Consider the following 15,367-nt stretch of genomic DNA (forward strand, 5'->3'; position numbering starts at 1 on the left):
AGCTATCTGGGTGGTTCAGCCCTGCAAATGGCTGAGCTTGCTGCTTCCCAGTTCATGCGTATTTACCATTAGCCCTTTGTGTGTTGGCTGGAAAATTCAGTGCTGTTCTGTACATAACATTATAAAAAAGACTTAACTATCAATGAAACCACCAACATGAAAATTAACTGGAGTGGTTTGGCAAAGTAATTTCTTCAATTTTTTCCTTCCCTGATTTGTCAGAATTTATAACTGACACATGAAGAAAATATTTCTGCTTAATTGGTTGTAGTAAACAGATACTTTATAAATTATTGCCTCTTGAATGTTTAAAAGATTGTGTCCCATTCATTTTATGACTGATTAGTATCATTTCACTAGAATGAACAAGCTTGCATCATCGGATGTTTGAAAAACATAGTTTGATACTTTCTGTGGTCTGCTGCTTTAGAGGGCTCAAATGCTGTCTGGGTATGTCAGGGTGTCACTGCCTCTTTCTAAACACCAGTGTACCATAAATAATTGTTTCCTGTAATCTAGCTCACTGATTTTCTGTACTTGAAATAATCCAAGGAACAGCTTTACTCCAGGGATTAATTACACAGAGAGAGAGTGCACATACATTCTTGAACATATTTTTTCTAGTTAATATTAATAAGGGTATTTTGCAACTGCATGGCAGATACCAATTCAACTGAAAGGAGAACTGCACGGTATCCAATAGGTTACCATGCCCATCCTAGCAACTCCTTTTGGTGCCTCCAAAGATTGTACTCTTCATTAGTTCTGGTTTTGGGGGTGTCCACCAGCTGATGGACCTCCCAGAACCTTTTGGTTTGTTGAGGACTTGTGGTCTCCTCCACTGGCTGCTAAACCAGAGCTGTTCAGGGAAGGGCACTGAGGACTGCAGAATTGCCACATATGGATTTATTCTGTTACTTTCCTGGGCTTTGTCAAGAAAGAGTAGATGGCTTAGACTCTCCCTCTAGGATTTTGTGTTTTGGTACAAAGTTGCTAACTAACTGCTGTAAAGATACACTATGCAGAAAAAAGAAACTGATATTTGAGACTTTCTTTGACTTTTTTCACGTTTGTAATGATTTTTTTTTCAACCTTCTCCACATGGAGTTGCAGCAGATAAAACAGAAATGTAGAAACAAGTATCTCATTGCAAAAGCAATTGTAAAACTTCACCTTCTTCATATATCCTTTATTCCTACCCGTCTGCTTTCTACTGCGAATCCCCATGTGAAGAGCCATGTTAAAGCCTTGTCTTACTGAGTCCATTCAACTTCTGTACAAACAGCTGAGGAGAAGCAGCAGAGGGAAACAGACCACATCATGGATTCCACTGAGGAAGCTGAGATTTGTTGAAATGACATTGTTTTAAGACAATTTTGGGAAAAATAGTCTCCTTTTTAGCAATACAGCTTCATCAGTCATATGAGAAATCACTGGCCTAAAGGTAGAAGAAGAGAGACATCTCACTATAAATTCGGTGAAGGTCAGCTTTTCTTTTCCTCACTGAGCTCCTTCATTCATGTCGATAATATTGTAACTTGAGAAAATTACTAGAATATTATTAAGTACAATGCTAGTATTCTCAACAGCTGAATAGCTGTTGATAGAGGTAAGGATTAGGGATAAAGATGCACACTGAATTTTATTTCCCATTACCAGTGGGAGGTTTATTTTTCTATTAAATGAAAGTGGCTAAAATGAGTCAAAATTAAGTCCTCTGAGTATTTGTCTACAGTTAGGTGTGCAGAATGTATGAAATTCTTTATTTAATAACTCTGCTTTAAAAATTTTAAGTAGAATATACTGGAAGTTGGGTACTGTGGTTATTGCTCCTGTAAAATTAGCTAGGAGTGCTCTTGTTTCAGAGACCAGAGAAGTCGAAATTGCACACACTTCCCAACCACAGTTCAGTGGGGTTCTTCATTTTGGCAGAGGCTGTAGAGAGGGAAGGGACTTCTGTAGTGTAGATATCCGCGAGGTCTCATCTGCTCTGCCCCTTGAATTTGAGGCCTTGTTGAGTTGAAGAGTTCTCAAGAATAAGTGGAAAAATTTCGTCTTCTCCTGACGGGACTGAGCTGATAGGATAGAATTTGGTCAAGCGTGTGCCATTGGCTTTAAATTTATTGTAAAGTGGAGGGCATATTAGAATTTGGCTTTTCATTTCCTCTGCAGCCAACCTGAAACATTTGGGATAACTTCAGGAGAAAAGCTGAGCTGTTGTTAAGTGCAGCTGATGTCAGTCAGTGATGAGGAGCCCTGGCAGCAGCAGTGTGGGTTGTGGGTCAGGGGTTGTCAGGAGGGGCCCAGACCTGTGGGGAGTGTCTGGGGGCTGGTCCTGCTCTGCCACTTTATTGGGTGTTTTCGGAGGTACCTGTTTACCTCTGTGTATATGTTTTCCTTTCTCTGAATTGAAGTTATTTCTCTATAGCTCTGTGGGTGGGAGAATTTATGTAGATGGTGTGTCACTACAATGCTTCTGAGTACAAAAAATGCTATATTTTGTTGAGTCTGTAGACCCAGACCCCGAAGTGAGACAGCCCATTGTTGGATGCTGTAGGATATATTGGGATGTCTCTCCCCATCCTTAAAATACAGCTCTCCGTTCTTCAAAAGGAATGATCTTGGGAATATGAATGAGTGAAAACTGACACATTTTGATACTGAATTTTTTATGCCTTAGCAGTTTATTTCTAAAAATGTATCTCTAAGGATAACACATTATTTATGCATTAACCTTTTGTGTTGGTGATAGCATCCACAAACTATCTGTCATTTATCTTTTGAGCGCCTTGCATGCTGTGCAGTGTGGTCCTCAGCTCAGGTCTTCTGGGGGATAAGGGTATTACAATGAATGCTGGACTCATGTAGTAGGTATGCATGAAGAGGTAGAATTGAGATTATGAAATACGTAATTGGGGCTTTTCAAATATGGGAGTACTTCTGTTTTGATACTCTTGTCATCATCATCATCATCATCATTGTATTTCCTGCTTTTACATAACTCTTGACATGTGCATCAGACACTTTTGTGTATGGTCACTTTTGTGAGTACAAATCTCTGCAACCTCGTCTGCAGCAGTGTTGCAGATCCTATAAGCACATTAAGCTTCCCAGGGAAAAGTACCCTTAGCATCTGGGAGAGGTTAAATGTTCCAGGGGAGAGGTTAAACATTCGTTTGTTCTCTCCTGCTCTAATTCCAGAAGCTAGATTAGTTCTGAATCATCTGAACCACATTCATTCAAGATTAATGAGAAAGACCAAGTATGGAAAATTTCAGCTGGTAAGCGCCTTGGCTTTGAGCAAGTGGTGGAGGGGGAGTTCATACTGGCAGCAGCCTGTGGGTCATGCTTAGTTTTAAGTTCCCCTTAGTTCTTAAATTGGTGAAATGGGGAATCACATTCCAGATAAACAAGAATTCCAGATAAACAAGAATTTCAGCAGGCAACATGAAGCAGTCGGCAGAGCACACACACACGCACACACCCCAATACCACTTTAAGCCCTCATCTCCTTTTTCCCGTCTATTTCTGTTTCATTTGACATCAGACTTGCCCTTTTGCATATGCACGTTTATAACTTTGTGCATGTTCAAGGTACGTTGGTGTCTTTAAAAGGGACAAGTGGGGTGTTCTCGGGAATGGGTGATGAGCCATTCAGCAGAGGTGTGCCTGTTGTCACTGTCGAGTCCAGCTCACTGACAGGCCAGGGTTAAGCCATGGTTAGGGATGTGACTGGGAGCCTCATGTAGGCAGGTCTATCCGGGCAGGTCTATCAGCAAAGCTGTTTGAGATTCTGCAAGATAATAAATGGAAAATTCAGGACTGGAGTAGCAGAAGTCAATTGTGTGACCCTGGGCTTTAAAAAAAATAAAATCAGTTTTGATTTGGGAGAGTCCTTCTTTTAGGAGAACATTACAGTGTTGTGCCTGGTTAATAGCTCTGCATTTTCACTGCAGTTCAGTTGTTCAGGTGCTCAGTGTAGAATCTAGAGCCTTGTCTGTACTTCAGCATTAACTATCTGAGCAGACTCTTATACGTTAAGTTTAAAGTGAAGGTGGGCCTTAGGTATAGACAGTGTCTAGGACTCATTTGTTTTCCAGAACCTGAGATTCAGGAATTTTTTCCAGTGCAATTTTAAGCAAGTGAAACCAAACCAGAAGTGAACTTCTTCTTTCCCACTTGTTTTGCAGCAAATGGAAGCAGAAAACTGAAGTGTTCCATTTCTGATTTTGTAGAATAGAGGAGAATGAAACTTCTCTCTCTTGGCCAGGTCAGCGTTTGATGCTGCTGTAGCTGAGAAGAGGCCACAGTCCTCTGTAGTCTCAGAGGCCAGTGGCTGTTGTAAAAGGAATATTCTGTACATCTGGGCTTCAGGGCACTGATTTGTGGTTCCTGCTTGAGCTGCCACAGGCACGCTCTGTAGCTCAGGAGCAAGTTTAGGTGACTCTAAAGTTTCCCCTGCATGACAAGTTTCCCCTGCATGACAACTGCCAGTTATTCATCCAGTGGTAGTCTAGGAACCATTTAATAGCAGTTGTGAGAAAAACAGCACTTCAGCAAGTGAAGTAACCTTGTATTTTTCCTTACTACGAAATAAGGGAAATAAGTGGGAACAAATAACAACTGTGCTCTAGAAGTGAGCTGTGTTGGTCCCTCCTTAACTACATGCACTTCAAAAGACTATTCCCTCACCTCTTGTGTTATTAACAATTCTTTATTCCTTCCAGAGATATATAGTCTTGTGTCAGTAAGCCTGTTTTTAGTACAAAAGAAGAAAAATAAAACTCAGACAGAAAGGATGAAATTACTTGCCTGGAGTCACTGTGTGATTTCAGTGGTAGAGGCAGAATTAGAACTGGAGGCTGATAGGCAGCCTCTCCCAATTCCCAATGGAGACAAACCTTTTTTAATTAAAAGTAGCATGGGACAATTGCCTCACCATGAATTTTCAAATATATCTGGACTTTCTCCTGTTTCACTATTCAGCCTAGAATTATCTTGTGTTCACAAAATACACCTTAAAATATTTAAACACAGATTAATGAAAGATTTTCATTTTGAACTATGAGGCTGGTTCAAATAGCCATCTCTCTGTAAAAAAGTACTCTGTAGAAATTATGATACTTTCATTTATTTAAACAAATCCTGTGTTGTTGTCCATAAATGTATATAATATTCAGCTCTTAGCAAAGACCAACATTCTGGCCAAAGGCTAGAGTCTCACATGGGGGAGAAGAAGGCTTCATATATCACACCAGCAGTGAGAGGGGCCACCACAGCACAGTTGTTGATGGGCTCCAAAGGACACATGACCATGGTTGTTTTTGAATTTTGAATTGCCATTTTTATCTCTGATTCTGGAAATTTGAGAAGTTTTCTTTTAACTTTCTTTTTAATCTGCTCTGCTCCCCTCCTTTCTCTGCTGTGTTCTTGCTTAATTACTTAAGTGAAGACCGTGGTAGGAGAATGGCTTTGGCTATTTGGAGAACATAAAGAATTTGACCAACTTTTCACTTCTTCCTTCAAAAAGCATTAAATTTTATTTTCAGGCATTTTGCTTGTAAGTGGCTTTCATGAGCAACTTTTCTTTAGTCTTTAATGAAATTTAGATGTAATCCCTCTGGCAGTTGTGTCATATAGAAAACTCGTTTAGAGTTCGCAAGGGATCAGAATGTTATTGTTCACTTGAAAATGTGTTAGAAACCCTAGAGAAACCAGGAAGGACTCCAGCTAGGAGCTTAAAGTCTCGATCTCACATGTTGCAGTAAGTGAGAGATACCGAGAGACAGTAAAAGAGGGAATTGAAAAGAAAAGAGAAGCATTGCCAGAATATTAGATTAGCAGTCATAAATTAAAAATCTGTATTGTGAATTCATAAATCTCTTTAACAGTAATGTTTTGTCAGTTATGGAAAATTTGAGAAGATGAAGTAATGGGTTTGTATATTTAAAATCTCTAAAGTATTAATCAGTTTTCAGTGAAGTCAGAAAATACCTTATCACAGCCTTTGAGATTTTTTTAATGTATTGGCCCACGTTAGTAGAGGGTTTTTTGCTTTGCTTGCAGAGGAAGCTTCCTTGTTTTGTTGCTGGGTGATGGCTAGTTGTGGTATTAACTGCCAGCAAGCTGCTGGCAAGGATTAGACTTTTTCCTTTCCTTATTAGCAAAACACAAGTATTACAGGTCCAGCAACAGGTAAAATGGCAGTGATCAGTTCATTAAAACAACTATGGTTATATACCCAGATGGAGAGAATTAGACTCTCTCTGCAGTGCAGTAATGTTGTTCGCCCCATGCAGTAATGGCATTAAAACTGAATGTAGAAAAGGAAGCTGATAGAACAGTGGAAGGATGTGAGGTCGCCAGTGCAAACAGTAAAGAGCTGACAAGTGTTAGGAGAGTCATCAATCAGAAGGAGCTGCTGTCTTTCTTGTGTTCACTCCACAAGCTCCTGGCAGTGTCGTTTGGACCAAGTGACCTCCTCTTGTGCCATTCAACACCACTCTGCAGACCACATTTGTTCAGCACAGGAGCCAAGAAGGCTGCTCACCACTGTAGTTGGGAATATTTCCCATGCCTTACACAGGGTGATTGCCATGAGGAAGTACTGTTCATCTTCCAGCATCAAGGAATGCTGTATTACCACAAAAACATACTTAACCTTTTTTCCTCAGTTACAGCAGCATCCTAAATTTATTTCTCAAGTAATGGTAAAAACAGAAGTCTTGCAGCTTAGTTGGACAACCATTTATATACCCTACAGTAGCAGTCTGCACCCTGCTGACATTGGGAGCTGAATGTGCTTGTCAGGAGCATCATTCCCTGCTGCCTCCTCATACAGAGTTTAATGGGCTCCATCCAGATAAGGAATCTATAGCTATTGTTATCAGCAACTTGAACGTAAGACTAACTGTGATTTAGTTGCTTCTCAGAAACTTTTCTAAGCGTGCAAGATGCTTAATTGGTTGCTCTTTGACAAAATGATTTATTGCTTCTAGGTTTGGTGTTCTTGACATTTCCTTCATCTCACTCTTTGTCTTGGGTGTCGGTGAGGCTTGGAAGAGAAGCATTTTGCACTGTGGATGGTTGGTAATGGAATACTTACACCATGGTACAGCAGTGCCTTCTTTCCCTTCACCTGGTAGTAGCAGCTTCTGTTCCCAGAAATTTTCAATATTATAGCTGTCCTCAGAGCTAGTATTGTCCCTGTTGCAGTGTATTGGGTTGACTGTAGAGGCACTTCAGTCAATCATCTTTTCTTGTTCCCATCATTTTTGCTGCTGGTAAGGGCTGGAGAGGACATCCTCTCTTTCCTTGCTGCCTGTTTGTGGTCTAGCAGCTGTTTGCTTACCACAGACTGTGTTGGGTATTTTGTGTGCCACAGCTTGTTAGCTTACAGCTGACACTGTTTATATTTCTGTCCTTCACTGAGCTGTCCTGCCCTGTAGTCCAGGCTTTCCTGAAAGCCTGGATGTACTTAGGCACCATCCAGCAGCTAATTCCCCCTCCTCTTTGCCATGGTGGGCTAAGGTGTGTGTGTGGAGCAGTTTCCCTTCCCCTCCAATGAGCTGTCCTTCATTGGGCTAATAAGTATCAGCTTCAAAGGCCTTTGAAATGTGTGTTCAGGGGCTGGTGTTGGCCTATATGTTTGCTTTCCCCTCTTTCTGTGTCTTTCTTCTTGCTTTACCATCACTCTGTGAACATATTTGGTAATATAGTCATTGGCCTGTATTTATTGCCTGGCTTCTGTGTTTTTGTAATCCCTTAATTGTGGCGTGTAGTACCACACAATTGAATTTGGTTTGAATTTTCAGTTGTTTGGGTTTTTTAAATCTATTAATCAAACCTCTCAGACAAAGAGGCTTGTGAGAGCTTTTGGCATAGTTGTGAAATGCTGCAACTGTGCAAGAGAATTCTTACTCTTGCTTTTTTTAGTGCTTGGCTTTAAGACTGTAGTCTCCTTGCTCTAATGTGAATTCCAGAAGACAAAGGATTTATGCTTCCTTTTTTTGAGTTTCTTGAAGCCTATGCATCTTTTGAAGATTTTTATGAAAGTCTGCCATACGTTTTGATAGAAATTACTAATTGGGGGCTCACACACATTATTGTATGCCCTGGGAGCTCCTGATTGGGGTGGCCAGCTGCCATGAGCCATCGCTGCCTGGACAGTCTTCGTATTGGCCTGGTTTCCAGCAGAAACACTATTCAAATCAACACATTCCTGTAGAATGTTTTAGATTTCAGCAAAGCAACATTTTCCTATGGAAAGCCTTTCCTCTGAAAAATCCCTGAAGTCAAGAAGCTTCCCATGCCTGGGTCCCAGTGGCGCAACAGAGTTTCCTGCTGATTGTGTCTTCAGAGAAAGAACAGTCCATCACTTGCCTTGAGTGGAAATCAAGTCCCATTGGCCATTAAAAATTGCTAGCACATCTGTGTGAATATGGTGGTCTTTGATCCGAGGTGGCTCCTAATTCTTCAGGGGTTAAACACCATCCTCCATCAGTGCTCTCAGATACAGGTTCAGCAGGCTGTGAGTACTTCATTTGCTCCCTGTGGTGGTGCACTGATGCCACAGTGCCAATGACTGTGCTTTGGAGAGAGGTGGATTGTACATTGGATGCCTCTGAACTTGTACCCCTGGATCCTGTTTTATGCATTTACTTCAAATACTGCAGCCTGGATATCCTGTTGGCGGAGTGTATGCTTCAAACAATAGTATTTTCTGAAAATCAAACCTTGGCAGGTGACTGTGGTCCTTGGCAGGTGTGTTATCTGGATTTTTCTTTCCTTCAAGATGTTTGCTTGAAATCTCAGTTTACTATGGTTGATCAAGGTCCATCTTCCACCCACTCCTGGAAGTGCCCTGTGCTCATCTGCTTCCCAGAGTTAGGCCAGTTCAAACAAGTCCAAAGCAAAAATGTACTAGGCCCCAAGTTTCTTCATAGTTAGATAGGAGTTCAAACTACTTACTCCTTTTCTTCCACGGGATATTACTGTAGTCAGTGTGTTTACTTGGTAAATTTGGGGGAAAAACTCTTCCATAAATATTAATTTTATATCAGGTATTGATTACAAAAGAAAATCATAGACCCAGATTTTGCATTTTTATTTTGTCTAAATGAAGAATATGCTGTTACTTCTCTAGGAGAACCAGCCATTCTTCTCTTGTAGCTTACAGGGTACACTGAAGAAACAACTTGTTTGAAAAAAATGCCTGAGATTGACCAAATTATTTGGGTTTTTACTGATGGTCTTTAGAAGAATGAACTTCTTCAAATGGTTGCTTATCTGGAACAGAGAGGAAGCAGCTTTCAAACACTTTAAAGTGATAGTTCAACTCTGTCATTTGTCAACCTGAAATATGTTTTAATAATTAATGCCCTCTGAGACTTCACATACAAAAGTTTGGAAACATAAAAAAAAATTCCCAGTGCAGATCAGACGTAGGTAAACTTCTGCAAAGCCGTACAAACACAAAAGTTTGTTGTTTCTAAAGGCTTGACGGTCGCTGCAGTACATTATTTGCATGCTTTAATGCTTTAGCTTCCTTCCCTGGGAAGACACAGTTAATTTTCCCAGCTCATGTGGGTTTGTGCTGAATCAGATGGAGATTTTTATGAGAGCCCTGGGCCTTTTTTCAAATTGGAAAAAAGATAAATCACTATGGCTTTGTTTCTCTAGTGGAGACATTTTGTCTATTCAAATATATACGCTTTTCCCACTCCTTTCTTTAACCCTCTTCCACCCACTTATGACAGCCTGGGAGTGAATTTCTTTTGCAGTGTCATTTCAGAATTTCGGTCTTTTTTCTCTCGGGCTTTTGAAAGGCATATAGTTGCCATACTGTGATTTCTGATTGGCAGATCTCTACAGTATCAAGTCAATGCTATGGCTTTCTGTTTGTAGCCTGGTGGGCCCTGTTCCAGAGATTATGCAGGACTGATGCACCGTAATATATATGATAGGAGTGAATCTTACAGGAGTGTGAATGCCCTCAATAGCTCTTGACCTTCCTGTGAGTTGAGGAGCTACACTGAAGAGCTGGCGCTTACTATAAGGAATGCAAACAATTGGTTGCTTAAGCACTATGAAGTGAGACTGTGTTCAGACAAGTGTGTGCCCCATGCTCTCCAGCCCTTAGAATGTAGACCTACTTAACTTCTTTTTGGTCATTTTGTTTTCTCTCTCTCTCTCAACTCCTCTTTTTGTTAAGGAGTATTGAAGGTTTTTATTACTCACCTAATTGGTTTGGATTTATATACAGTCCTTATTTTAACACTGAATTTTTTTACATATTAGCACAAGACTATCTGCAGAATAATTGTGGAAGAAGTGGTTTTCTTCTATGTGACATTTTAACAGAACTTTGCTAATGCTGTCAATGACAGCCTGTTTTCATTTCATTGCGTTTTGTGTAGCAGTTGTTGACTCAAGAGGAGACAGAAGTGACTTTGAGTAGAAATGGATTGTAGGGCTTGGTTCGCACTTTGTATCTGTGGAGGAAGGATTACCTCCTTAAAAATGTAGAGTGCCTTACAGCAATCTTACTGAAGGATATTTAGTCTCTTACTTATAAATGGTGCCTGAATTTGGGCATAGGGCTGTTATTTATATATTGGTAGCACAGTTTCATAGTGCTAATTTCATTAAAAGCATAGCATATTAGAATACCTATGATTGTCTTCAAGCTGTAGAGGATTTTGAAACCTGTTTCCTGACTACAGGAAAGATTCTGTGGCAGGCTGTCTCTACCACCTGTCTTGACAGTGCTGCAACAAATAGTTACTTCCCCCAGGTACCATGGTTTTAAAATACTCGCTGTGCCTGAGCCCCTGGATCCCATCAGCTAAATCCTACAGGCAGTGTCTCCTGCCGAGAACTGCCCAGAGAGCAGGAGTGGGAGTAGTGGTGACATTTCTACTCTGGGCAGCACAACCTGCAGACAGCCATGGAAAGGATGAGCTGTGCCATTCTTTGGGCAGGGAGGAGTGCACTGGACTGCAGTCAGCGGTGCTGTTAGGAAAAGAGTGTGGTGGTTTGTAACAGCAGCAACAAATTTGACTCCAAAGAAACCACTCCCCCTTCCTTCACACCTTCTGGTAGGGGAGGGACAAGAGCGGAGACTATGGGTTGAGATAACAATTTACTGAAAGCAAAAAACAATAGAATGAGAAATGCACAATAACAACAACAATATTAATACCAGAAGTATTCAAAGAGAGAATTTATTTTATCCACAATAAAGATATTCACTACCAGAAACAAAAACGAGATGGTGGATGTACCCTGTAGGTTGTATCCATGCGTGTTCCTGTGGTAGTTGAGAACAGAAGCAAGATGGTGAAGGGAGCTCCTGTAGGAAGTGTGTTCTGCCACCATGCCCAAAGCAACTAAAGACAGTGACAAGCAAACCTCCCAAAAGCTAGGTCATCCGAGTTGGGTTGTGCTGCTGCTCCACTGGGTTCGGTTCCTCGCAGGTGCTTGTGCTGCCATTTCTATGTCTCTGATGTCCTGGAGGTCAGCCCCAGGGTTGCTGCTGCCTTCAGCCATTCCACTGTGCTTCTTTGCTTGGTTTGGCAAACCAAGCTTTTCAGCTTCTCTCAATGGGCTCAGCTGGGTTGGGGTCACTCCCCCACCACTCTTCTCCACCAGCGACCTCCATGTTAGTGCCGTCTGTTCAGCACCACTGTGGATTCACATTTTTGCTTCTTTTTTTTCATCACTATGTCTTGTAACTGTGTTCCAGTGAAAACAGGAGGGAGACCAATGGTGCTGGTAGGGACCAAGTCCTCAGAGGCTAATTCCAACAAGTTCCCACTGTGGAGGCAAAATGGTGCACTTCCAGTGGGATGCCTGGCTTTTCCTCCCAGACCATGCCTGCAGTGGTGGTGTGGGGGGTGTCGAAAAACAGCTTGGCCCCACCACCTCCTGCAGCCAGGCACAAGCAGGATCGCCTCGCCGGGAGAGGTGGTGGTGGGCGGCTGCTGCAGGGGAGCTTCCTCACAGCCTCCCCTCTCCTCCAGCTCGCCAGCACTGCAGGTTGTTGGAGCAGATTTTGCCTCACACTCTATTTGCCTCAGCTCTGTGGGGCTGCTCCAAGGCATCAAAGGAAACAAGGTTTAGATGATCCTAGCAGTGTTCTCTCCTCTTCCCCCTCCTGTGTTTGAAATGTTGTTGCCTTCAGCTGCACTTGTCCTGGGAGCGGCCTTTTGGAGGCCATCACCTTCAGGCAGCCTCTGAGTGAGCAGGAGGCGAGGCAGAAGAGAGGCCTGGCCCTGTCTGAGTTCAGGGCAGGGCCTTGGTTCAGGCAGGCAGTGACAGCTGCCAGGCACCCGACGGCCCCTGTGGCCACTGCCCTGACAGGGTCTCACAGGAGCCGCCCTGGTCACCAGGCAGATGGCAGAGGCTGAGATTTGTCAGTGTGGTGCTGGCGGCCGATGTGCAGAGCTGTTTTCTGTGCAGGGGCTCGGTGGGTGAATTTGTCTGCCCGGTGTCCGGCAGGGCCGTCCTGGGCAGAGAAATAGCTGGGGCAGCACATTGTCACAGCTGAGTGAATGCCATAAAACATTTGAGTTGTTAGCAGGTATCTTTGGAAAGGGGCATTTATTTTTCTGTACTGAGAATTCAGTAAATAATTTTGACATTGATTTGAGGTTTTTTATTATTTATTCGAAATTGCTTTTTTCTGTCTTCCTCCAAGAGGGTGTGGGTGTGTGCTCTACTGAGGAGGTTTTTCCTCATGAAGAAAATGTCGATCTTGAATCAAATTAACCTATTTTTAACATGAAATATTAGACCCTCGAAGGCGAAAGTATCATGATGTTACATTAGCTTGAAGAACAAAACAGAATTCATGCAAATAGTAACTTATAATTGCAACTTCTAATGCAAATGTGATTTTCTTTACACTTGTTTCTTATTCCCTTTAGCACATCAGGTCCACCCATTTGGCCAGGAAGCACCTTTTTCAAGAGAAATGGAGCCCTTCTACAAGGTAGGTGATAGATACTTCATCTTGGAGTAACTGTTCTACTTGAGAAATAACTTCTGCAAATTGCACAGCTTTTTTGATACTCACTTGGCAAGAAATAACCAAATGTTTTTTTGTTTCCTTTACCCTTTCTCCTTTATTGCGCATCTGGTGCCTTGAAAATGACGGTTTACCACGTACAGTGAGTGTAGTCTGTGAAAGTTGCTGCTTTTTTTCTTTCCTCGGATCATTAAATTGCTTGCTGTAATATATGGTGAAGGGTGGCTTTTTGGTTTTTTTTCCCTTTGTGTGGATAAAGAGTGCCCAGAAGAAAATGTTCCAGGAACATCACTTTTAGCTCTATGGATGAAACAAGGTTGTTCTTTGAGAGAGATCCTTTTTTTTTTTTATTTACTCCTTAATTGTGCTCATAGCAAAAGGTACCAGAAGGTAGGTCGCTATGATGTAGTGGGGAAAACAGTGTCAGAGAGTTTGTCTCAAGAAAGCTACCATGGTGAATGGTGCTTATATTCACAGAACAGTGTTAAATACAATTTCCATTGTACAGAAGCTATATGACTGCAGTTTTCATAGCTGAAAATTTTCAGTCCACTTTACCAGACTTCTTAAAGTCGTTTTTCACTGCTGTGTCTGCTTATATTTCTGCCATTGAGTACATCACTCTTACAGGAGGTGTCTTAGGAAGACAGAAGTCTGTGTCCCTAGACTGTGAGTGTTTCTCTATGGTGCAAAGTAACATACACCATGGAGGATCATTTTATGGTCTTTGCAAGAATTTATCCATGAGTTGTCTCAGTTTCCTTTTCATTCTCCTGGTGCCAAGACTTTTCTGGTCTTTCTTCTGACAGAAAATGCTATATAATGTTCTCAGGAGCATTTATCCAAATCACCTACAATGGAGCTTTACTTGCGACAAGACATGCAAGCAAATAATTCATTGTCAGGCAATATTACCTTCTACACACCAAAGGAATCTGAGGTTTACCTGAGAATATTTTTCAAGTTAATTCCTTGCACATATCTAAGAATTTGCATAACTCTATTTAATATCTATGCTGAAATTTGTTCAAGTGAATTTTATGTACATGAAAACGTTCAGATTATTTCTTAGCACTAGGAGATGGTATAAATTGTAGAGTTTAGCTGCTTTTGGCTTTAGTCTGATCAGATAGATCTGCTACCTTTACAGTCCTTCCTAATGAGAAGAACTAGATTTTAATATTTTTTTTTTTGTGAGGAAAAAGAACTATTGAGAAATAGCTTGATTTGTTTCACTTTTTCAACAATTCTGATTATAAATGGGTATCTGCACATACGTAGTCTTTGTAATTTGAGTTGATAAAATGTAAACTTGCTCTCTTAAGTCTGTATGGCAGAAATTACCTTTTCTTAAGATGCAAGATACCAGGAATTAATAACAGCTGGTTTTGTAGTCCTCCCTATCTCAGTTGTTGCTTAAAGCCTTCTCACAACAAAGAAGAATACACTGTTCTCTACACTTTTGTCCTCTGCCCTCTTCTGCCTTCCATTTTGGGGTGGAAAATCTAAAACCCCAAAACTTCCAACATATTAGAGAAAAGAGATGACTGCCTTTTCAAGCAACTAGCAAAGCCTAACAGACCTGTAACTGCGTTGGCATTCTGTGTTGCCATTTCAAGTGGAACATGCAGCCAAGTTGGACTGTAATACGTGTGATACAACTGAGGTTAGAAGGATGAGAGAGTATGAAGAAAAACCTCATTAAAGTAATCTTTTAACACTTCCTGATTATAATTTTAAAGCAAGAAGATAAAGCAATGAAGCCTTCCTTTCTGTCTTTTTCCTTTAATTTCTGTCTTTGGATTTTTCCCTGCAATAGGCTCTTTAATATGTAGGCTTTAGCAGATTGTATGGAAACAGTGCATCCACCTCTTTGCTGCTTCTCTGAGTGTATTTTTCCAGAAGACCATGTAAGAAATGGTGGCAGGAAAGTGTGAAATGAGGTGTAGGTATTTGTCATGATGCCTTGAGAGGCTACCTAGAACAGAGGCTAGACAGTGTTTAAGGACTAAAGTAGGTATTTATTAAAAGGCCTTCAAAGGATACACCCTGGGCAGTACAAGAGCCCAGCCATGGCTCTACCCAGGATGGACCCAAGTTGGACCCCGAGTCACAGGTTTTCACACTTTTATAAGTTTTGGTCCATTTACATATTGGCATTAATTGTCTAACTACAGCTTCAGGCTATGAAGGCCCATCTTCCCAGATTGCTCTCCTCAACTCACTATTTTTTATACTTTTTGGGCCTGAAGCTGCAATGGTATCCTTGGTTCTTGGGCTTGAAAAGGATTGTTTGTCTAACTGAACTGTGAGAACTTGCTAACCCTTTATATGAAG

General features: G+C 41.3%; 1 protein-coding gene across 9 annotated transcripts in view; it reads left to right on the top strand.

The window, feature by feature from the left end:
- FOXN3 (forkhead box N3) overlaps positions 1–15,367 on the top strand; it is a 169,798-nt gene that overhangs the window by 82,574 nt on the left and 71,857 nt on the right. For all 9 annotated transcript variants that reach the window (XM_039712433.1, XM_039712434.1, XM_039712432.1 and 6 more), the window contains one exon: positions 12,930–12,994. In XM_039712433.1, the coding sequence (XP_039568367.1) occupies positions 12,930–12,994 (65 nt within the window). The remainder of the gene's footprint in view (positions 1–12,929; positions 12,995–15,367) is intronic.

The sequence above is a fragment of the Passer montanus genome, unplaced genomic scaffold (genome assembly GCF_014805655.1).
Source record: "Passer montanus isolate IOZ18808 unplaced genomic scaffold, ASM1480565v1 scaffold27, whole genome shotgun sequence".
Taxonomy (NCBI): Eukaryota; Metazoa; Chordata; class Aves; order Passeriformes; family Passeridae; genus Passer; species Passer montanus.